Consider the following 25,125-nt stretch of genomic DNA (forward strand, 5'->3'; position numbering starts at 1 on the left):
AGATTCGTATTTATAATTTTTGTATGTCGAGGAACAATGAAATGGAAAAAAAGCATTTTCAAATGAGCTCCACTTTGTTTTAGGTTGAAAATAAATCATTTCTGTTTAGCAATATGTTGCACGATACCTGCCACCAAGACTTGTGATCTTTAGTATACAGTACAGACATTGAGATTGTGCCAAATACAGCTTGTGTTCATGGACACTACCACTACCTGAGTGATGAATCCTTTGGGGACTGCTGTGCCTTTTGGCTCGTAGACTTCCTCCCTCTTTACCAGTCACTCTGATGGGTATCACCTGACTCATGTCTATAGACGCTGGATGAGGAAAGACATAACTACTAGGTCAGCAGAGTTTAGGCTAAGTGCTATCCATGGCTGATTTCAGCCAGCTAATAGTGATTAGCACACACATTATGCAAGTCTGTGATTGACTGTCCACTGGCCATATTGCCCAAAAGTCAAGCAGCAGCCCTGTTTTTCAAAACAAGTAAAAAAAACGAACAAACTACAAAACAAGTTTAAAAAAAAGAAAAGAAAATAAGCCTAAATGTCTTTGACAAAAATGATGAATGAACATTGAGATATGTTATGAGCGCATGGTTATAGAGTCGAAGATTGTGATTAGAGTGATTTAGAAAGGCTAAAATATGAATATTATACAGGAAGACTTTACTGAAACGAGACCGGAGTATGTGAACACAGCTGTGTCTTCCTGACCTGCACTGTGTGTTCTCTGGTGAGAGCCTTTGGTCCTGAAGCTCTTGTCCTTGCCCTTGCCCTTGCCAAGGCCTGCCAGCTTGGTGGGGATCTGCTGCTGCACAGCCCCGGGCTTGTGGGACTGGTTGGTGGTGCTGACCAGGTGGATGGGCAACTCAGCCTTGAGAGGTAGGGGGCTGATGCTCTCCTTGCGGGGAGGCACCGGGGGCACTTCACCCAGGTCAATGGTGGGTATGCGGATGTGGGACTTGGGGCTTGACGTCATGGCACCTCCCCCTCTAGCTCCCAGATCTCCTCGGAATGAGTGGTAGTATGTCAATCCCTGGGGCTGGGATAGGAAAATTAAGTCAAATAAATAATAGGATAGGAAAATGTGGCAAATAAATACCGTAACAGACATACAAGCTCACAACATCTCACAGTGCAACGTGTTGTTAGCTTGTCGATCTATTATTTTTGTCATGCTGGCTTCTATGGAATCCTAATGACTGAAATCGGTCGTGGGTATGGTGGTAGAGGAGTTTCATCCATCCTGATTTGGCCGAAAATTGTTATTTGTCGCCCATATAAAAGGAAGCCATGTATTTCCATTTGTAGGAGATGAACTGTGGCAACTAGGCATCCCATGGTTTGATTTTGATGGTCATTGCGTGCCGTGAGTGCTTAGATTTTTTCATGTGCATATAAAGAGTACATTTAGCAATTTGAGATTTGTTTCAAATATATAGTGCAATATAAATAAAACGTTATTAATATTATTATTATTTGTGACACTAACAAGGACCAACAGTCAACCTCTGAGTATTCTTTAACTTAAAAAGGTAGGGTAAGGGGTTTTCTTTTGATAAAATAAGTGTTAAATAGCTCTATATTCTGATCAGATTCTAATCATTGCTTGTTCAGTAGTCTCCCAGTCTCTTCAGCTCTTTAGTGAACAGAAAATGCAATTGTATCCAATCAGAAGTGAGAACTCACAGGATAAACAAGTGAAATTGGAAGTGATGACACAATGAAAACTCAAAAACAAAATTGGAACTCAATAATAATAACATTGAAGCTGATAAATGGGTACTCTCTCCCATCTAAAAGTTTATATATTCTGTTTATTAAAGCGCTGGAGAGATGGGGAGACTCCTATTTACTTAACAAACACTCTATAGCAATGATTACTATCAGAATATAGAGCTTTAACTTTTTTACAAAACAATACTTTTTTTTACCCTTCCTTTAATAGTTTTAACTTCATTCTTTAATTATATAATAATATTAATATCAAACATAATGTATCACCTGTTGATACTCAAGTTGTTTCTTCAACTTCTTCTGCAGCAGCTCGATCAACTCATTCTCCTTCTCCACCTTCTGTTTGGACTCCCGCAGTGTGGCCAGGTCCTGCTGGTAGGCCTCCCTGTTGCCCTCCAGCTCAGTGCGCTCCTTGGCCAGCCGCTCCTCCAGCCGGCGGCACTCCTCCTCCCGCTGGTGGAGCTCCTCCTCCAGCCTCTCGGCATGAATACGCTGGCGCTCCCTCTCCTTCTCCCAGTGCTTGCGCTCCTGTTGGTGCTGGGCCTGCAGCTTTTGGAAGTTGGCCGTCTCTTCACGCTGCTTCTCCAGGTTGCGGTGCTTCTCCTGCTCCAGCAGCATGCTGCCGCGGTGGCGGGCGGGCCGCTCGCGTTCCGACAGCGCCACGCGCTGAAGCTCCAGTTGGCTGTCCTGTCGCGCGATGACGGCCTGTGTGTGTGTGAAATGTTAAGTCACGTAAATGGCTTCAATAAATAAACTTCAATAATGACACAGTAAGTTAGGTTCAGGTTTTTAAAAAAAAAATCACAATTCTGGTTTGGATTTGTTCATAAGCATAAGAAGTACTGTACATTAGAAACGTATAGGAACGACACCAACGAAGATATAAGGGTTATGAATATTGATATCAGAGTAATGTACCGTCTCTTACCTGTAAGCTGTATAGCCTCTGTGAGAGCAATACCACCTTATCGAAGAACTAAAGAGAAAAGGAGACACATTTGCAGAATAGGAATTAATGGGTTAGATATACAGTACATTCCCATGCAAATTTAAATAATGTGAAGAGAAAAACTGAATGAACGAAACTAAAAGTCCTACTTCTTCCTCCTGCAAGGGATTGAAGGTCGAGTTCCAACATGGCATTGGGGTCTCATCGTCAGCCTTGAAATAGAATAGTACTGTAAGTGTTCCATGTTCAACATCTGCATTTATTATTTGATGCTGTTCAAATAAACATCTAAGCCCCTTGCACACAAGTTTTATATGCACGAAAAGGAGAAATATCATTCAGAAATTTACGTTCGAGGAGTGGCTGTGACAGTGTGTTTGTTTTTTTATTCAAAACCAGTTCGATTCCTGCGTGTTTTCAGATGCGTTCAAAACTGATTGACCAATAACAAAAATGGCATCGGACTAAGTGTGCAAAGACCTCTGCAGTGTTTGTCTAGTTTAGTCTTCATTACAGTACGTGTTATTTGGTAATGATTGTGTCCTTGTACATACAGTAGCAGAGATATTCCCTTCCACTATCAAAAGTCAAAAGGCCTTTAGAATTTTCCACTCATATCTACATTAACCACATTAAGGGTCTGTATCCACAAATATATACATTAACCACATTAGGGGGCTGTGTCCACAAATATCGAAATTAACTACATTAGGGGGCTGTGTCCACAAATATCTACATTAACCACATTAGGGGGCTGTGTCCACAGAAAGATTTTTTGGGATATCATGTCCAGAGCACTACACATACACTAAGCGAGTCACCTTCGCTCAATTTTTGTCACTTGTGGGCATGTCACTCCAACCATCTGCATAGGAAAGTAACATTGTTCCAAAAGCGCTCCTAGTCTTTACCAAGGCAAAAATGACGCCGGTGGCCACGCAAAATACGCTTTCTGTTGACACAGCCCCTAACCCTTGCATCCATATTTTAAGTGAATATTTTGAATATTATATTTTTCTATATAAGACAAAAATGTCAAAGAAAATGTGCAACATATTCAGAAATAGTGAAAATAGCTCACAATGCGTTGATTGGCTATTTTTGTTATTCATCTTAAGACTTAGTATAGAGTTTAAGTGGTTAAATGTAATTTCATAATTCCTCATTTAGTGCTGCTACAGCCACGACCATTATATAACACAAATTCCCAGGATTTTCACTTACAGACAGTTCCTGGCTTTCAGAGAAGTCAATTTCCTGGAGTTGGGAGTCAAAGGGGGCCTGGTTATTGCTCTCCAAGAGACTGCCCTCCGCACTACCAGGTCTCTCAGCTACATTTTCATCTGGGGAGGTAAAATCATGTTTATTATAGTATACAAAATGAGTATGATTCATACCTTTTACCATCGACAAAATTAGCTGCGGCTTCAAGGACAACTTAGGTTACGCTATTACTGGTACACAGTATGTAGAATACACAGGATTCCCTAACCCTCTAGAGGGAGAGTTTCTACTTAGCCCATGTGTTTTATATTCCTGTATTTATATTTACCAAATATACAACATACATTTTGTACCTTTATTGTGCCGAAGGCAAGGGGGGAGATTATGTCACTTCTGTGTGTGTGTGTGTGTGTGTGTGTGTGTGTGTGTGTGTGTGTGTGTGTGTGTGTGTGTGTGTGTGTGTGTGTGTCCGGGGCTATTCTCGCAAACCCCTGGACGATCAGCGCCAGATTTCTTGTGGACACTGCCAGTAGGCCAAGGAAGTACCTTCACGCACCTTTGCCCTCAGATTGTGTATATGTGTTTGTATACATAATATTTGTACTTTTATACACTTTGTAATAGAATATAAGTCAAAGGTGGTCAGATTGAGCGGAAGCCTTGCCCAAATATGGAGTCATACGTTATAGATGACTGACGTCTGACGTCATAGGCTTGCCCAAAAATGGAGCTCCACCAGGCCTGGTCACTGGTCAGTTCCACTGAGTGCACCTTTCTATTAATGTATACATTTTACCGTCTCCACAACCAACAAATTATCCTTTCAATAACACACAGAGTATGCTAGCGTTACTAGTAGCAAGTTGGTTGGAGGCTGCTGAGAAACTGGACATGGACTTCCAGCCAACAGCATTCCTATTCCCCTACAGTAGGCCAATGGGATAATAATAATAGGAGAGTCAGGCTTACTGTGACTCTGGCTGGGAGAGGGGCTGCTGTCAAACCCTGCGAAGGTCTGTGCCCTCTGTAGATGGCTTCCATGGCCCTGATCCTCCTGTGGAGGATGGTGACAATCTCTCATCTCTGACATCAGAGCTGTCTGCAGGTTCTCCACTGTGGACATAAGACCTGACAAGTCAGGAATGGCGAGAACCGAATTCGATAAAAATCCATGTTTTGAGTCACTGTCCACTTGTGCTCCTTTTCACTTTCATTTCAACCGATTTAGGAAATCTATTTTCTTCAAACATATTAAAGGTAGGGTAAGTGATTTGCTTTGGTTAAAATAAGTGTTAAATACCTCTATATTCTGATAGTACTCATTGCTATAGAGTGTTTGTTCAGTAAAAGGAGTCTCCTTGTCTCTCCACCTCTTTATTAAACAGAAAATGCATTTTCGTTTCAGTTTCAGTTTCATTTCCAATTTTATCCAACCAGGACAGAGAACTCAATCAGGATACAGATTAAACAAGTGAAATTGGAAGTGATGACACTAAGAAATGAGCAGACACAATTGGAACTGGAACACTATACAAATTAAGCTTAAAAATGGGTACTTTCTCCTGATAGGCTGAGATTTTGACACCTACCGAAAAATGTATTTTCTGTTTATTAAAGAGCTGGAGAGACAGGGAGACATCTGTTACTGAACAAACACTCTATAGCAATGATTACTATCAGAATATAGTGTTTTAACCTTTTAACAAAATACTTTTTGTTTTAACCAAAAAATATCACTTACCCTACCTTTAATGCTCTATCAGATTTGCTGGTAAGTAAAGATTTGCTTCAGTTTAATTGACTCGACTTAAATAACCTGAGCCACAATTGAAAACAGGGTGCAGAACAACTGCAGACCCTGAGAATGACTTCAGTATTCAGACTGGGTTCAAAGTTTGACAATCACATGCACAAATTCTAAGACAAAGGAAAAGGCTGGAAGGTCAAGGGAATTTTCTTTCCTATGACTGGCAACAGGAGCAGATTAAAACAAATGTACAGTTTATATGCATTCAACGCTATTCAACCCTGCTCTGAATGCAGACTGGTTATTGTGGCATCTTGCTCCACCTACCCTCGGTGATGGCTCCTTTGAGCAGAGTCTCCCCCTGCTGGAGGTCGGCGGCATCTCCGCTTAGCAGCAGTCTGGTGTGGGAGGTCTCTAGACCGATAATGGTCTTGCCGTATGTGGCGAAGAGCTGCAGTTTCTCTGTCAGACTCTGCACTATCTGGGTGTCCCTCGTCACCAGTTGCTCTGGGAGAAGACCACCAAACACATACACGTCAATCAATACACACAGATTGGAGGTCAGATATTTGACTGCGTTTTACAAATTCAGCGTAAATGTAACGAACAATGGTCCTCCCAATTAAAAGGTCATGGTACTGTGAGGCATGTTTTTAAAGGACATTTTCACTACTGAATAAAATGTTCAAGTCAGAATTATGAGGAAAAAACGTCATATATATATATATTCAGCACTGAATTGTTGTATTTTTCAAATCGCAAGGAATAACATCTGAATTCTGAGAAATAAAGTTGTGATGGGGGAAAAAAACTATTCAGGCCTCAAATGTAGTTTTCAGTGGCAGCATTGGGTTTCCCATATGTTATATTGAAAGGCAAATACTGTATGAAATGTTCCTAGAAATCCTTTCAAAAGCTTTTAATCTTTGAAGACTACCGATATCTGATATCTTACCCCGGAATTCTCGGACCTTGGTGGCCCTGGCCTCCTGCTCACTGTACAGCTCCTCCTCTCCCTCTGGACAACTGGAACACACCATTATCATTTATTGTCTACAAGTACCGTGTGAACCACAATGTAGCAATCCAGCAATAATGTAAATAACCTCTTCAAATGCAAAAATATTATTTTTACACAAAGGTTTAATATAATCATTTTTAATCTACTTTATTTTTTTATTTATTTTTTAAATGGTATATTGTTTTTGGTATTACGAGACAAATACTGAGCGGCCGTATGCTGAATATGTTAGAGAGCCCACCTAACGCCCCAGGTTCGATTCAGGACCTCAGCACTGAATTACTTGGCCAATACCCATCCTATTGTCTCCCCAGCCCTCGGTCCAGCCTACCTGTCCACAGCGTCCCGGATCAGGGTCATCCAGGTGTCACGGTCCGCCTTGGAGCTGGTGTGGATCTCGTACATCTCCGGCAGCTGTGAGGAGGCACAGATGAGGAACATGGCTCTGTCCTCATGAGCCACTTCCCGGACGATCAGCCTCTGGAGGGAGATCACAGATGGCTTGTTGTCCTACACCAAGTGGGAGAGAAGATCCATGATGACAATGATAACAACTGGCAGGATTCATGGTTTTGGTTTATGTTAAAGTCAACAATGTACAGTAAGTAAGTCAGTGTCTTAAACTGTGTGGGTGTTATTGTGCTGTATAGGTAAGACAGTCATGGACATTTCTCACACAACACACACGCACACACAGTATTATTATTAATAATAACAATATGACACTACATAAAATTAATAACAGATCAAATGTTATAGCAGGCGTGAATGCACAACATTTTGCCAAGTAAAGTAAGCAAGTCAGCTGATGCTCTTGGAGAACTCACCACAGCAGCAAATACAAACTTCTGATCTTTTTCTTGCAAGAGCAGAAGCACGTCTGTCAGCAGCACAGCATGGATGTCTGTGAGCAGGAGAGCGAGAATCATGACTAATAACAAGACAGTCAAAGGTTGGATCGAGGGTTGACTCTAAATAGATCACGGTCAGATCGTAGGGTCTCTCCAGTGACTCTCATACTGAGCAGGATAACTATTGCAACAACACATCATCAGTAGGGTCAAACTAACCTGTCTCACAGTGGTTTAAAAACAGCTCACGTTCCCTATTAGTGGGTGAACAATCCAACGCTTGGTGAACTCTGCTTCATAATGATAGGAAGAGGTGACATTGAAGGATCAAAGCGACATCCCTATGCACGCTTGGCCGTCACAGGCCAGTTATCCCTAAGGTAATCTTTCTGACACCTCCCGCGTAAAACACCAAAGCCAGTGCGGCCGTGCTTTCACGGTCTGTACTCAAAAGTCTACTCTAGATCAAGCAGACTTTTGGCCTTTTGCTCCACGGGAGGTTTCTGTCCTCCCTGAACCAGGAGGCAACTGCTCAGCTCGAGGAATTTGCATTTGCTAAATGAAATCAGTCAACCACAATGGTGGCTTATGTTTCACCGTTTGCCTTCCTTATTTAAAAAATGAATTAGGAAAACAAACATGTTATATGATAAGAATCAGATAAGAATCCCACACGTTGAATATAACTCTTGAAATCGATCTAACTAAGCAACATTGAAGTCCATTCCCTGTCATGGAATGCCCACCTTTGTTTTTGCCCGAAGCTGCTTTCCAAATGATGGTGCCCTCGTGCAGCAGTGTTCTAGCTCCCTGGACCAGGTCCTCTCTGCGGAAGAGTCTGCCGCCCTTCAGGCGGCCAAGGGACTTGGGCTCCAGACTGCGGCTGATCACAGCCTGCCGCACAGCGTTCTTGTAGTCATTGACACAGGCGTCCACCTGGGAGATGGTGTCTCGGATCAGAGCCAAGGCCGTCACCAGAGACACATGTTCCTCTGTGTCGGCTGGAGAGAGGATGGGGAGACATGAGGATCAAGGAGGTTACAACAGTGACTTGTGTTTCTCTACTTCAAATCAATCGCTCAAAATGTACGTACAATTGAGACTCGCTCAATCAATATGTATATGATACAGTATGATTGAAAAAGGAGTGCTCGTTTTCTTCGAGTTCACCTCCCACGCAGGGCGGGGCCATGATTTACGATTCTGTCCCTATCGGGACATAACTCGGGCGGTTCGTTTGTGTTCTCTACATCAACAGGTAGATGCGGAAAATAAAATCAATGACTCAAAACTGACTTAAAATTTTGACTCAATTAGTATTGTACCACAATTCATCCAAAAAGCTATATTTGATTTGTTCCATAGAGCAATTAAAATATGAACTGTATGAATGAATGATGCACAGCAGGAAGAATGAGACCTGACATTGACAGATACTGTGCCTTAAATAAACGAGCCTATTAGCAGTAGCAAGTAGGGAATAAGTCTGATATGAGGAATCAATCAGCCCATTAGCCATACTGTGGCCAAGAAGCCAACAAGGAAATGTACAAATCCCATAGTGAATATGTATATTTCGGCATACATTTGGAATCGATCCAACATTGTCATGTCTCATTTGTCTTTCGTCTTTATAATACACAATTACTTAGCCTCAAGAGGGCAGCCTCACCCAAATATAGAAATACTGTTTACTTCCTCCAAATAGAGTGCTTCTCAGTCCAGTGACAACAAATGCTCTGCGGAGCACATCAGGCTGGATTGCCTAGCCAGGGTTGTGTAAAGCGCTCTACAGTAAATACTGTACTTCAACTGACGTCCAAAGTTAGTTTGGACAGGATAGGCAATAACTACAAAATGACATTCAGAACATCGGCAGTGCTTCTCAGAACTTTGTTTGGCTGTTCTTGCACCTCAGAGATGTTCTGACTAGCCGAAGAAAGTTCAGACAGTGTGATTGGTCAGAAGTTGGCCAGACGTTCAAGGTGGGCCACGATATGTATTTAATTTTGTTTCCGCATTCTGCACAAGGCTCTGAAGGCTTCTAAAGAGACCTTGACTGTTGAGGTTTGGTACTAATCACGATCTCAAGCCAACCTCCAGTAGGTACAAACCCCTTCGTAATCCCTAGCTGAGTGACACTACAACTTGTTGGAAGAAATGGCTAAATAACGGCCAAAACAAAAAGCAGCTTGCAAAATCATAATCTCCGTCTCCCAGCCTGATGGAGATAGTAAAACTATAATTGTTGCAGTGACATTATCTGTAGAGGAGGGAGGAACTAAAATGCAGAAGATATTTGACATTTATACAGTACTTACCTACAGTGTTCTGTAAAATGCGCTCCACTAGGACGGGGTATTTTGTGATGCGTTGAGTCACCAAAAGAAAGCAATCAGGGATACCCTGTCTTCTCACAATGGGTGACTGACCGATTCTCTGTTAAATACATAAAAATCATATAACTTTGTACAGTACTTCTGGTAAACATACCGTACATCCATTAGATATACTATACAACAGATGTACTAATACATGGCCTGTTGCTACAGACACTTTAGGGTAAGACACCAAGTTATGTGTTCTGAGACATTGCTCTGCACGCCGTGCATGGCCATATCATGGTGATGTGCAGTATATCTTTGGTTTGTTGGTAACTTGTATTGTACTGTACTTTTAGTACAGTTGTTTTCAACCACATACTGTAACTGTTTATTACTGGACACTTAGTTATGAGGCAACAAAACATCCTTCCTTTGCAGATTTTAATCAAGCGCCAATAGTCACACTTTGAGCAGACACACACTTCAGACTGCATGTCTCCTCACAATGTCAGTACTGGTGCTTAATTAAGACCTGCAAAGGGGAACTACAGTGTTATGTGCGGACCTTCATCTTCATTATGCACTTTTCCGCTTCTAGCACCAGTCTCTGTAAAACGTTAATACTGTTGTACATACAGTAGAAAAGGCCCACATCTTAAACAGTGCAGCAAACATGATCACCTCATGCACCAAATCATCCCAGAGGTTTCTTATTTTGTCAATTCTAACCTGCAATCCAACAGTGACCCAGTTCTCATAGAGTGGGCCTGCCTACTTTTATAGTAAACCACAACCATTCACTGTCAGTACTTAGTTCGTAATGTAGAACATGGTGATACACCCTATAAACTGGGCACCAAGAGCACTTACTCTTATGAGGTTCTGGAACTTTTTGTTGTTCTGGAGCTGTTCTTTGTAAACGCTGGACGCATCACTGTTCTTGCTGCAGTAAATGCCATAGCAATCCTTCATGTTCTCTCCAAGGTCACCTGAAAACTATTAAAATGGGATTTGAATAATGTTTTAACACATGAACCTAGTCCTGCACTCTACAACCTAAGACACTTCATAAAGACTATGCCTACATTATGTACCTGTAGGCTGTATATTTATTAACCAACATGCATGGTGGATTAATACATTTGATGTATTATTAAGCGTTTTCATTTACAATGCAGACAATCATATCCAGATTGAAATTCCAATTAAATCGAGGACTGCCAGGTTAATGTGTTGTGGCGTTTATGAGTAAATGAAAACTGCTGATGGTTTATCATGTAAACTGAGACACTGGTCCTCCCAGTACAGCTCTGTATATCAATGTACATCTGAAAACAACTTCAGTCAGAACTGCTAGGTCCTCCTCATTGTGGGTTAATTACAGCTGCTGGGTGTCATTTTAGGAAGGAAATCTGAACCACCGAAATGTCAAACAGATTGCATGACACAGCTTTTTTTTTTTGCTACATAAAGAGAACAGGAGATCACTGCAACCATATTTGAAATGTACAATACAGAAACAAGCACCTTTTATGTTTACATTGTGTTATGTTTTTGTCTCTTTACGTTTGTCAGCAAAATAACAGATGTGTGGATTTTCAGGCAATTTCGTGGGAATGATCAGTAGACTGATCTGAACACATTAACCTTTGGGTCAAAAAGGTAAAAGGGCAAGGTCACAATCAAGGGCAATGTCAAAATTACATAATAGTCGTATCTCAGTCGGAAATGGCATATCTTGACAACTGCATAGTTTTGATGGAGGTATGCGCTGTACTGAGAACAACCGTTCTAGTTGGAAATGTAATGGAGTTTTGCAATACATTTCACACGATTAATAAACTAGTCATTTCATGAACCTAAACTACACTATGAACAGCCACCGAGTCCACTGATGTCTCAAGTATCAGTGGCTTTCACGATTTCACTTTATCCTTTGACAGAATAAAACAAACACAAAACACAGACACACATTCCTTTACCAGGGAAACTACCACAGCACTGACAGCAGTCAGTTAAAATTATGCAAGTAACACAGCATCATTCCAGGGCCATGAGGACAGACAGTAAAACACACCCCATCTGTACTTCCCTTCAGACTCAGTGCCTGAGTACACCTGTACTTAGCAGTGTGGGCTGGTTCAACACAATGAGAAAAAGGGAGAGGGGGGGGGGGGGGGCTAAGCTAAGCTACAGTGGTAGCTTAGTGCAGGAGAAGCCAGTGTCTAACTACCTATTTTATGTGACAAATGCCAAAAGCCTAATCAATAAGAATACCAATGAGGCTGAACAAAGATTAGCTGCTATCGATCTCTACAGGGTTTAGCTTTAAATGGTTGATTTGCTACAAAGAAACATATTAAACTGACCTTGTATATAATAAAAAATGACAATAATAAATAGGTTTATAGCTTTCCCATAATTTTATTTGACCACGGCATCACAGAGTGAAAGGATAAATGTATGACAGAAAATAATGTATGATGATGATGACTGAGGAGGACCAGTAAAGGGATAGTTCGATTTTGGGAACATTTTTACTCCTACTCTTTGTCAAGAATATGACAAACTCATGGAGGAGTTAGTGGGCTCTGTCACTCTTCCTGCACAAATGGAGCAGGAAGAAATACAGCTGGCTCTGTCCACATAGTAAAGAAACGTTTCATTTCATGATTCATCTGGCAAGGCAAACGTCCAAGAGTTCGATTTAAAACGTTGCAACTGGCCAAGACCGCTGGCGGATTGGCCCTTCCAAATTTTAAATATTATTTTTGGGCGACCCAACTCAGGTCCGTAACGACGTGGATGGTGGATGATGAATCGACTAGATGGTTAAAAATGTAAAAGTCTGCACAAAGGCACAGCTAGCAGCCCTTCCTTTCTCAGGACTTAATAATAATTTAAAAAACATTTTAGACGCTATGGGTGTTTGGTCTAGGTTCACAATGAAAATATGTAAGGACGTTCAGAAAGAGTTTAAACTGCCTCCCTCAACATCTGGCCTGTGTTCAATTGGGTGTATTGGGGGTTTTGTACCATCAAGGTTGGATGCTGGGTTCGTGGGGTGGAGGTTTGTTCACCAGTTATTTTACTCCAGTCTGCGAAAGTCATTTGATCAACTCAGAGACGAGTTTAATCTGCCTAGAACTGACTTTTTTTAGATACCCGAGGACTGGGACAAAATTCAAAGCCTTTCAGTATTAGAATCCTTTCTGATTGACGCCTGCACTGAAGTGCACAAAGTAACCAACTCTAATTCTTGGAGAGAATATCAGTGGAAAATTATAAGCAGGTTTTTAAAGACCCTGTTACTGACTGCCAGAGCAGTCACTACTCCAGAGTGCTGGAGGAAATGTGGTGAGCAGGTCGGTAACCATACCCATGGACATGCCCCAAGTTACGGCAGTTTTGGAATGCAGTATTCAGTGACATTAAGTATTTGGTACTCAAGTACCACAAGATTTCAAGACAGGCTTTGAAAGCAGGAAGAATATCTACCTCCTTCAGATATTGTTAACAGCAGCCAAGAAAACTATCAAAATTGCATCCTCTGACCCACAAAGAATGAATAAAGTGAAAGAAATTAGAGATATGGAAAGACCAACTTATTCGGTGAGGCTACAAAGTGAACAATTTATTAAAAAGTGGACACTTTTCTATCAAATAAATATTTGTTTACAATTGAATATGTATGAATGTACGGTATGTGTGTAGATATATAGTGTAAGGCAATGTATGTGTGGATATATATTGTATGTTCTTCTGTAATATGCATATTTATATATTTCTCTTTGATTTACAACTGATCCTCCCCATCCCCTCTTTTCTTATCTCTCTTTTACTTCAGTTGTCTTTAAATTACCGGTAGTTTTTTTTATTTTACTTTTCTTACTCTCCTTTTATTGTTGCAGTCTCAATAGGGAGGCAATGTGAAATATTGTATATTGTATTGCGAAGTATGATGCACTGTTATGCATAAATGTATTATCTCTCCTGATAATAATAATAATAAAAACAAGTTGCAAAAAAAAAGAAAACAAACGTTTGGATGCACTTGTATATCTGTGTGTCTCTCTCTCTCTCTCTCTCTCTCTCTCTCTCTCTCTCTCCCCATGTCGGGCACTCACAGCTGACAGTCAGAAGCTGCAAGTACTGTATACATCCCATACCCCAGACAGATACATTGCCTCACATTGGCTTCCGTATCTATAGGCTGGAGGGAAAATTGGTCTGCAATGTGATTATTAATTCACAGTAACCACAAATCTACAGCAACACTTGATTTGATCCCTCTCGTTCCCTCTCCTTATCCTGTCTGACTGGTTGTGGGGGTGAGGATGTTCTTTGTATTCATTTGCAAAGGTAAATGGACTGGGGGCGATGGGTAATGTTGATATTGTGAATTGAATTAAGTTAATGTTAGCCTAATGTTACGGATGTAAATTATTTGCAAGCTAACTGATATTGATATAGGATCGGCAGGTAATAACTTAACATCGAATGATATACATTTTCAGAGCAATGTCTCTGAATTTGCCAGTGTTTAATAGGGATAAAATGTATTATGAATCCTTCCGAATCGAGAATCGCTTTTTAATTGAATCATGACCCCAAGAATCTAAATCAAATTGAAACATAGGGATAACAAATGAGTAATTATTTTCTATCCAAGTATCATGACAAGGGATTTTTCTTCTCCCCCTTGTAATGATGTCGCAATACTTGTTGTGTTTCCGCCAGTCCTGCCCTCGCCTACCTGAGAGATGAGTATATCTGCCAGCTGTGTGATCTGGTAGTTGTTTGCAGAGTTGACAGTGTCTTGCTCCTGGGCTTCCTTGCGCCGCTGGTTAAGGCCGGATAGGAAGTGCTGGTGGAGCAGGAGCAGTTGCTCCACCACTGGGAAGAGTCGATCTATCTTGTCCTTGTCCATCTGCAGGGTCTCCTTCATCTCGTACATGTAGACATAGTACAGGATCTTGAGGGTCCGCACGTGGTGCATCTCCGTCTGCATCAGCTCTGGGGGAATCAGAAGGAGAGTATATTCTTGTTATGACAGCTTTTTAAAATAATGGGGATATAACGGCACCTGGCCGCTTTCTCACTCACACACACACACACACACACACACACACACACACACACCAACTTTTTAATTATCCCTTCCTGCAAAGAACAGTGATGTGGTGCAGTTGAGTAAAACCTAACTGTTCCAGTTAAATGGCTTGGTGGCCAGCAGTGGAAGACATTACTGCACATGAACAGTATCATAGATGCACATAACTCACACAACTACTCCCCTCCCTCAGGGCACTGCTGTAAACACAAATGTGTTCCCATTCAACCTGATTAGTTAGACATGGCTTGAAAAAAAATGTTGCAGCTGTCATGGAGGTCATTGTTAGAGTGTAGGTGTGGTTGTCCTAAGTGTCTGTCTGAGGTCATGAAGTCATTATCCATCACCACCATAGCAGGCACTGTCAATTCAGCTTTTACCATGCAGTTATTATGCACTTTACCCTAATACAGTAGTTGCTCTAATCCTCTTCCTTTTTACATTGCATCATGGTGGTTCATTCTTGTCTGTGGGAACACTTAGCTAGAGGGAGACTGGCTGTCTAACAGCTTGCTCAATGAGAGTGACAGACAGATGCTAGTCCTCACATTGCCGCAAAGACTAGGGCAGTCCTTCATATTGATACGGAGCTATAACTTGTTTTTAAAGCAGAGTGGATGTGGGTTTGTAAGCTGTGGTTCTCGCTGCTGTTCCAGCCCACATATTGAATTTAGATTTCCCCAGACGTATCAGTAGGTGGAGAACTCTAATCGTCTGGCTACGTGACAGAGGTCAATTATAAAATCATACGAATAATAATAATATCACTGCATTGTCAAATGCCATTGAAAAATTAAGTAATAATAAACCAGAGCCCAAGGTATATCATAATTGGATCGTGTCTATGATCCACCATCCCTCCTAGCTATGGGACGGGGAGATAAATAATGACACGGTGCCATCAAATAACAACACTACAGCTCCAAATCGTGAATACATATAGGGTTGGCCTTCTCCAGTTGGTGAGAGTTGAAGGATAGAATGGGAATGAAGAACGAGGCAGAGTTTGACTATTTGGACAAGCAACAAGTGGCAGAATGCTACTCAGTACACTGTACCTTTAAGTACACAAAGGAACCAAAACACGGAGCGGTGTGGTCTATAACGCACGTGGTGTGGACTCACATTTTAGTACTGTGAAGACCATAAATTCAGTGTAAACGATAGTTCATGTAGACACGGCAGGCAGAATGTTTATATACTTCATTCACACTCCCCAGACCCCCCCATTCGCTAACAAGCTTATTCAGTTGTACTCCTTTAAGGCATACGTTCAACCCCTTGTCATTCTCATTTGCTACAAGCTAACTCACTCACGCCCTCATACCCACAGTGCATCTCAGGCGGTTCATTTAAGCAGCCTCTGTTCTCTGTTCATTCTATGTGTTTGGCTGTCAGTGCCGGTTGTTCAGCTGTAGGTTTTCAAATTTTCAAATTCCTTGGTTGCTGAACCAATGCATTTTGCTAGCTGCTGCGAGCTGTCATCTGCTGCTTATCTACGCTTTGTGTGCTGCTCTATGATATTTTGGTGCTATATGAGATGATTTTGCTAATGATGACTTTACCACTGCTACAGCAGCCAATGCTTCTTCTATTATTGCTGCTAACACTACTGTGCTCATAGTTAAGCTAACATAGCATGCTTGCTGCCATGTAGAAGTTTGGAATTGTTGTAGCTCAAAGCTAATACAGCATGCTTGCTGCCCATGTACAGTAGAAGCTTGGTTGTAGGCTACTCCCTTTTACCATGTGGAAAGCTGGAATTGTTTGTAGCTTAAAGCTAACATAGCATGCTGCTGCATGTAGAATCTTTGTTTGTTATACAGCACTGCACAGTTAAACATAGCATGCTTGCTTCCCATGTGGAAAAATCGAATTGTTTGTAGCTTCATGTAAAAGCTTTGATTGTTTGTTCAACACTGCACAGTTAACACAGCAGGCTTGCTTCCCATGTAGGCTACTCCCCTTTACCTCATCAGGTAATGAAACTTGGCTATTTTAGATTATTATTATTATTATTGTTTGCTTAAGGTATAGAAGTAATGGAGCTATTTTTGGGCCAAATCTTTTTCCAAAATAAGTACTGCTTCTAAGTTCTAATGCTGTTCTGCTGAGGCACTCTTGACTCTGGGAATATCCACAATGGTGCAGTGCCATCTAGTTGGCTCTGAAGCTTCAAGCAGAGCTTCCAACAGTTGTATTGCTACTGCTTGCTCAAATGCTTTTATAATATGTTTATACTTATCAAGGCTGTCATAGACAATCTGTGTGCAACGGGGCATAATATAAGACAAGAAGTCAAATTCAGACATGTACTCAAGCCAGGATAGGAAAACACAGCATGTGTATCAAACCAGTGTTGCCATGTCTGCTTATTATAAGCGACTTTGGGATTGTGTTCTGTAAGTCACAGCAAATATGATTACTAAACAGTGTTCATGTGAAGGAACCCCAGATTCATATGTAATCATGGTGCAAAAAATGTTTAATATTCTAAACTTGTTTTGCGACTTGTTTTTATAGACTTGGCCGCTTGTTTCTCTTACAATCTGGCAACACGGCGTGGTGGTGTCACGTGACTACTCCTTGGGAGTAATCAGGAAGTCTCATACAATACAGCAATGCATCTTGGGTACTGTAGTCTATGCAACTGACAGTCATATCATGGGGATCAGTGCAATGCTACCGTGTGAGAATAAGGTGAAAGGGCAAGGGTGTTTTCTTTCTTAACTGGTCATGTGCAGGTATTATGGCAGTGTAACTGTCATGTTAAATAGGTACACAACTATCATGGGATATTCAAGTTAATTTAATCCACTCAGTGAAGCTGTTATTTCTGCAGTCCTGTTCTATTGACTTAATTAACGCTCAAGTTCAGGTAACTATAATGTGGGTGGATTAGTTTGCAGATGCTTAAATAGATAATTACTTCATGGTGGATTTGAAGTCTTGTGAAATGGGGCGATTGCTTCAATTGTAGTGGGTTGTCCTCCAGGGGGTGCCATTTAGAGGGCAAACAAAGGTTAATCTGATTCTCAGATGCAGGTTGATTCATTAGTGCACTGAAGCTAATTTGCACGTTACTTCACTTTTAGCTAACCATGTCATTGTAAAGGGATATTCATTGCTTGAATTCTCACTGCTTCTGTTTTTCGTTTCATGATTGACTGCTATTATGGTGATCCAAGGCTTTTGATGGCATGACCTTCTTTCCATCACGGATGCCGGGAAGGTTCAGGTTGGGTTGCTGTTAGTTCTAAAGTGCGAGCTACTGATTCTACTACTATAAAAAAGCTATTGTTAGCTGTCTGTCTATTTGTCTACCTCCACACTTATTGAGGACAGAACAGGCTCTAATTGATTCATTAGGTATAATTGGTTGTGTTTTATATTAATGAAGCATTGATGTTATGCTATTTTAAAGTCCAAGGTTTATCAGATAATGTAAGGTCATTGTAAATTAAAAGGATTGTGGAAGTATTTGTAAGATTGGTCGATGGTATGGCACATACTTTCACCCGGCTGTATTCCACCATGATACCATTCATAGTAGTAGTAGTAGTATTATATTTTTGGGCGGTGAAACCGCCCCTATAAGTGAGATTTGGAAAAATGTACATTTTCCTGCGCTGTGATCTGGGCCCAGGAAATTAGTAGAATTATCCTGCGCTGTGATTGGCCAATCACAGCCTATTCAGGACTGTGATTGGCCAGTGTCACATGACACATGTGCATAGCCCTATATAAGCAACCATAACTTGAAAAAAACCAAAATGTGGTTTTTTTCAAGTTATGGTTTTGTCCATCATAAAGAGTGTTTCAATAAATGTATTTATCCTTTGTACATGATTGATCGACTCCATTCAGTATTGTGATTAGCTAGCAAGACACCGCCCACTTCACACAGGGTGTGATTTTTGTATTTGTTGTGGTCTCTTGGAGTACATTAGGGCCAAAAGATCTAAATGGGGTTAAAATAAAAGGCTTATCTGTTAATACTGCCTAGCTGCTCAAGTTAAAGGTAGCTATAATAGGTTGAATCATTCGGTTCAAATAAAATAATATGGATAGTTTGCTGAGGCTTAGCTTGATTATGCTCTGGTTGCCACCAAGTTTCAATTCGAGCTGTATTCAAGGTCATTGTTCTTAAATTGTGATAGTTATTTGGGCTGTTGTATATCATTATGTAGCATTGACACCGTACTGCTATTCAAGTCAAAAGCTTAACAGGTAATGTGAGGTAAGGATTGTAGTATATGTAAGAAGGGTTAATGGAAGTAGTTTGGAAGGAGAGCAGATAATGGTAGCTATTTCTATTCATTGTGGATTGAAGCTTGTGAATGGGGTGATTGTTTAACTGTAATTATCTCTAGGGGGTGCCATTTAGAGGGCATACAAAGGTTAATCTGATTCTCTGCTGCTTCAATTCCTATCAGCATTATGGATTGGATTCATTGTTTGATGAGCTAACTTGCATGTTACCTTCACTTTTAGCTTAAACATGTCTTTGTAAAGGGATATTCATTCATTGCTTAAACTTATTCTGCTTCTGTTTTATGTTTCTTGAGCAACTGCCCATTATGGTGATCCAATTCTGACGATGGCATGAACTTCTGTCCATCATGGATGCTGGGAAGGTTCAGGTTGTGGGTTGCTGCCGGTCTTCATAACTACTGCAGCGGTATGGTCATTGCCGAGCAGTTCTCAAGATCACCTTGGTGGTATAACTGGATCTACTTCTGCTGAAGTCATGAGAGGCAGGTCATCATTAATCAAATCTAAATTTATTCTGGTTCAAGCTTACTGAAAGCCATGTCGGTTGCTCACTGCTTGATCTGTGTAACCCACTCACACTGATGTTCTAAAGGAAACGGCGTCCATAAAATCCAGGCGTATGTCAAATGGTATGGATCGTTTAATGATCTCGGACATTTCAGTATTCTGGGATGGTTGCTTTATATTGAACTTATTACATGGGTGTTTAAATCGCTTCAATCTATGTTGGGATTGTGATAGTGAAATTTTGTGAAAAGTTAATGCATGATTTGACTCAAAAGTAGCTTTGGATCACTCGGCTCATGTGTTGATGAACGCAGCTAGCTGCGAGAAGTTATGTAATTACTAAGCGGAGGAAAGAATCTTAACTAATGTAGATATTATTTGGAAGCGGTTTCTATCAGTATCTTATGGGTTTCTTAGATGTGGGGAATACATTTCTTGCACTGAAAGCTTTAACCCCTTGCATGACATTTCCATTCCTGTCTTCTCTTTCAGTCACATGTTTCAATTCCTCTTAAGCACACTAAATCAGTTAATTATTCTTATGGAATATCAATTATTGTAAGAACTGATACCGCTTTATTCTAATGGAATATCAATTATTGTAAGAACTGATACCGCTTTTGTCCGTTCTCTTCTATGTCTCGCTACCTTCAACGGCGGTTAAATTCTGGGGGAGATGAACCTTGTTCGGATGTTGGGAGGGCCATGTCAAGGCTTGGTTCGCTGCCAGGAAGCAGGATGCTTCAGATGTGGACTTGCCCCAAGTTGTTCACTCCTTTCGGATTGGTGCTGCAACTCAGCAGCATCTTTGGTTCCATCATTCACACTGAAAGCCATGGGTCGTTGGTCATCTGCTGCTTATGAACGTTATATCCGTTAAATACGGATGAAATTCTTTCAGCTCAAAAGCATGAGTGTAAATGTGTAATCAATTATGGAATTAAGTCAGGAGTTGCATAATTGATGTCGTATGGTTAAGTAATTGCTCCTGCCAGAGCGCAGGTTGGGGTTCAGGTAAAACACTATAGCATCGGTCGTGTCATGGTCTCACGTAGGCTATAGTGTGGTATTATGATGTTATGGTAACTTTTATAGTATAGCTGGTCTTCATATGCTTAAGTGGTTTAGGTTGGTAGGCACGGTTAACCTAAGGTTTTGGTCGTGTTTGGTCTCACGTTTACCTTAATGTGGTAGGCTTATAGATAGGTAAATTTATAAGCTTTGGTCGTGTTGGGTCTCACGTATGCTTAATGGTGGTTTAGATGGTAGGTTTAGATGGGTAATTCACTATAGTGTATTCCTTCTATATCAGGTCACCGTTCGGGCGAGCGGGACTTGCCTAAAGGGTTCGCATGCTGCCATCATATAGAAGGAATTAGACATTGCTGTCTATACACATAGTTATTCATAATTTCATAGTTTATTTCCTTTAACATCAGAACACAGTAGTGTTTTGCCAAATGTGCATCTAATAGTTGCTGCTGGCGCAGAATGTCGGCTTTTAGATGTGAAGGGCATCTTCGGTATGCATTTAAAGGAAATGTGTCATCGCTGACACTCACATAGTTAATTCATGTAGCATATTTCATTTATATCAAATGGATTTAAATGGAATTGCGTCACTTTGATGCTTTAACTGATAAACATTCTCATATAGGGTAAGGTGTGGCTCTGTATTTGCTCACTGCAAGTGAGCGCGTGTTGGGGGTTTGTGCTTGAAGATCTGTGTCATTTTGCACAGGAAATCTTTTAATATCACATGAGCAGAGTCACACCGCCAAACTTGAATGCAATATCATTGCATATAGTAACAGTCATATGTTAATAAATGGTTAATGGTTCATTACGGTCTGGTTATTTCTGAGCTGAAGTGTCTAAATGAAATTCAGTGTAAACGATAGTTCATGTAGACACGGCAGGCAGAATGTTTATATACTTCATTCACACTCCCCAGACCCCCCCATTCGCTAACAAGCTTATTCAGTTGTACTCCTTTAAGGCATACGTTCAACCCCTTGTCATTCTCATTTGCTACAAGCTAACTCACTCACGCCCTCATACCCACAGTGCATCTCAGGCGGTTCATTTAAGCAGCCTCTGTTCTCTGTTCATTCTATGTGTTTGGCTGTCAGTGCCGGTTGTTCAGCGTCAGTGTCAAAACTCCTCCACCTCCCCGGCCTCCTCCCTAGCATCTGATGTTGGCAGGATAGTTTTGTAGATGGTGTTGTATTATGGTGATGGTTGTACATTAAGGGTTTAATGTCGTGTCATGTCATAACTGTTGTGTAATAACTGTTGTGTAATAACTATTGCGTTATAACTGTTGTGTGATGTTATAATTGTATTACGCTCTGCTCAGGGGTTTGTGCTTGAAGATCTGTGTCATTTTGCACAGGAAATCTTTTAATATCACATGAGCAGAGTCACACCGCCAAACTTGAATGCAATATCATTGCATATAGTAACAGTCATATGTTAATAAATGGTTAATGGTTCATTACGGTCTGGTTATTTCTGAGCTGAAGTGTCTAAATGAATTATCTTCCCTTTGTCTTGGTGTCAGTCTCAAGTCATCTGGTAACCACTGCACTGTAATTCTGTCAGGACCGCTTTAATTGCATATTAAAACTATAATTCAAGTGCAATATTTAAGCATTTAATATGTTTTGCGGCATGACTCTGTTTTGGCATCTCCCTGCCCTTCCATGCAAGGTTTAGCAAGAACTTGCGGGCAGGAACAGTCCAGATAAAGCCTTTACTTATAAAGCAGTTATTCGACTATTGTGTCCTGTCAGAACTAACTCTATGATCTAGAATTCTAAATGTTTGTTTTGGTCCTTGGACAAATCTGAAATTCCTAAGGTTATATGTGTGTTTGCAGTCATATCTCTGCCCTTTCTATAATATACTGTATATAGTCGCTGTCGAGCACAAATCTTTCATGTCCATTTTTTTTTAAATATGTTTGTAAATTAATGCCATACTTCGTCGTACCAGTCGCACACAAGTTCGGAAAATAGCCGATCTACAAGCTCACAACATGCGTCACCACAATGCCTTGTGAGCTTGTAAATCTGCTATTTTCACTATTATTTTAAAAGTTTCAAAGTGAATGGTTCAGTCTGTGTGTGGGTGGGTTTCATAATTATTTAACCAATGAAAAGTATTAACAAGAGTTTTGGACTAAATAATTACAGTACATTGGATCCATTGGAACAAAGTTATTTTTCCATTTCCTGAAAAGCAACGGTTTTGGACAAACAAGGTTTCCACCCGACAGCAACAATATACTATAATATACTTTATTACACAGCTTGGTTGAATGCTTGATTCTGAATGGTCAATCGCTGAATTCAGCGGTGTGTTATTTCTGAATAATGACCTCTGAGCTCCAGCTGTTGAGCTCAATCACAGACCTCTTGTCTAATCAAAGATTCAGAGCACCTGCTCCTATCAATCTGTGCTGCTTGATTTTATGCTGTATCCAACATGACAGCCATGTAAACAAACACACCATGTCATATACAGCTAGACGTTGGTCTCAAGAATGTTTTTGAAAACATTTGAAGTGAGAAATAGACGATGCAGTAACCGAAAATTGATTCTATTTGATCAACACTTCCTTGTTTTCCAAGGCGACGTGTTGCGCTGGGCGGACGGCCAGCAACACTTATGGAAGAATACAAAAACGCTAGCCCCAAAACACTGTCGCCCCAGGGAAAATCCGTCAGTATTCACCTAGTATTCCTAAACGTAACCTCAGTAAACTATGCCTAAACCTAACCCTATTCCTAAATGTAACCTCAGTAAAACGGTGCCAAAACCTAACCTTATTCCCAAACTTAACCTCAGCAAAACTATGCATAACCAATACAAGAATACAAGAAACGCTGGTCGCAAAAATAATGGGGGCAAGCGTGTTTTGGGGTGAGTCTTCCGGTTAACTTATGAAATACTTTCATTGCCTTAAGCAAGGAAATACTTTGTTTTCTTATTACTTTTGGGTCAATTCATTTATTTATTTATTAAGTAGCCGTGTAATAAGTGGGAAAATTGCCGGGTAGCTGGTCATTATTGAAAATAAAATCCCTTCAGGGTGATTATGCACCGACACGGAGGTGCATAATCACCCTGAAGGGATTTATTTTTCAATAATGACCAGTTACCCGGCAATTATCCCTTGCATAATATAACTGAGCTGTGTACCTACCGTAGATGACATCCTGTCTTTTAACAGCCTGTTTGTCCAGGGCTTTAAGGTAGTTCTGGTCCACAGCCACACTCCAGGAGTCTGCCTCCAAGTGCTCAGCATCACCCTCCAGGTCATCGCGCAACATTGAATATTGGGCATCTGGATAATAAGCAGAAAGACAAAGTCATACAGCTGCACTACTTTAAGTTAATAGTCAATGTATTATTACAACTATGTGTGTATCAGACACTTTTATGATGACTATAATACAAAAAGTTTATGTGACGTGTTATTTGTAAAAAGGTCTTAAACAGACAAATGTCTTGCAATGAAAGCATAACGAGAAGAATTATGAAATGCTGAGAAAAAAGTAGGAAAAAGTTCATTCTACAATTACAAACAAGAGTGCTCAAGAAAGGAGAAGAGTAAAAAGATGGTACAGTGTATGCCATCATCGGTTCTTAAACAGAGGTAAAGGAAATTAACAACTCGATTCATTTCTTGTCGGCATGTAAGTGTAGAAAAATGTTAGCAAAACATGTAAAAACATAAGACAACAAAAGAGAAAAGACCATGAAGTCTAAAATGTCCCACTTGTTTGTGTCAATGTGCATGCACATGTTTTATCACGTTGGCTCGAAAGCATGGGATCATGTACCATATTCTTTCTATTAAACAGTGGAAGACTGAACCTTTCTACAAAGTAGAGTTAAACAAGGCCAATCCAGGTACAACTCTGTAACAAATACAGCCCGGCTGATATATCGGCTATTATTTGACTTTTTTAAATGACATCTGTATTGGCAATTAACCAGCAGATCTGTCCTGACTCCTGATTTTGTATCACTTTAAACCTGGTGTTACTATTTTGGGCATAAAATAAATAAAAGCTCTACGAGCACACAGCTTGTAGATCTGTTATTTTTTTAAATGTTTGGCTTAAAGGAGTAGTTCACCCAAAACATGACTTATTTTCTATCAATTACACACCCCATGAAGCCTTGAATTCATGGATTATAATTTTTTGTCACATTCCTAAACCAATAATTTGATTACCAAAAACAAATCAAGGAATTCAAGGCTTCATGGGGTGTGTAATTGATAGGGGTGAACTACTCCTTTAAGTAATAAAATTAAGTTCAGTTCAGTTTGTTTGTTGGTCTGAAGTGGTTAAATA

At 40.5% G+C, this 25,125-nt stretch overlaps 2 protein-coding genes across 4 annotated transcripts in view; one reads left to right on the top strand and one right to left on the bottom strand.

Annotated features, from left to right (window-relative positions):
* Positions 1 to 25,125, top strand: part of sppl2 (signal peptide peptidase-like 2) — a 237,084-nt gene that overhangs the window by 36,020 nt on the left and 175,939 nt on the right. The window lies entirely within an intron of this gene.
* arhgef18a (rho/rac guanine nucleotide exchange factor (GEF) 18a) overlaps positions 1 to 25,125 on the bottom strand; it is a 35,981-nt gene that overhangs the window by 1,912 nt on the left and 8,944 nt on the right. For all 3 annotated transcript variants that reach the window (XM_080440768.1, XM_080440767.1, XM_080440766.1), the window contains 16 exons: positions 23,967 to 24,107; positions 14,618 to 14,877; positions 10,732 to 10,857; positions 9,859 to 9,976; positions 8,284 to 8,538; positions 7,514 to 7,590; positions 7,018 to 7,196; positions 6,621 to 6,691; positions 5,993 to 6,172; positions 4,888 to 5,031; positions 3,919 to 4,037; positions 2,844 to 2,906; positions 2,674 to 2,721; positions 2,013 to 2,450; positions 723 to 1,050; positions 216 to 320 (listed from right to left, as the gene is read on the bottom strand). In XM_080440768.1, the coding sequence (XP_080296894.1) occupies positions 216 to 320; positions 723 to 1,050; positions 2,013 to 2,450; positions 2,674 to 2,721; positions 2,844 to 2,906; positions 3,919 to 4,037; positions 4,888 to 5,031; positions 5,993 to 6,172; positions 6,621 to 6,691; positions 7,018 to 7,196; positions 7,514 to 7,590; positions 8,284 to 8,538; positions 9,859 to 9,976; positions 10,732 to 10,857; positions 14,618 to 14,877; positions 23,967 to 24,107 (2,652 nt within the window). The remainder of the gene's footprint in view (positions 1 to 215; positions 321 to 722; positions 1,051 to 2,012; positions 2,451 to 2,673; positions 2,722 to 2,843; positions 2,907 to 3,918; positions 4,038 to 4,887; positions 5,032 to 5,992; positions 6,173 to 6,620; positions 6,692 to 7,017; positions 7,197 to 7,513; positions 7,591 to 8,283; positions 8,539 to 9,858; positions 9,977 to 10,731; positions 10,858 to 14,617; positions 14,878 to 23,966; positions 24,108 to 25,125) is intronic.

The sequence above is a fragment of the Gymnoscopelus braueri genome, assembly GCF_963280865.1.
Source record: "Gymnoscopelus braueri genome assembly, chromosome: 10".
Taxonomy (NCBI): domain Eukaryota; kingdom Metazoa; phylum Chordata; class Actinopteri; order Myctophiformes; family Myctophidae; genus Gymnoscopelus; species Gymnoscopelus braueri.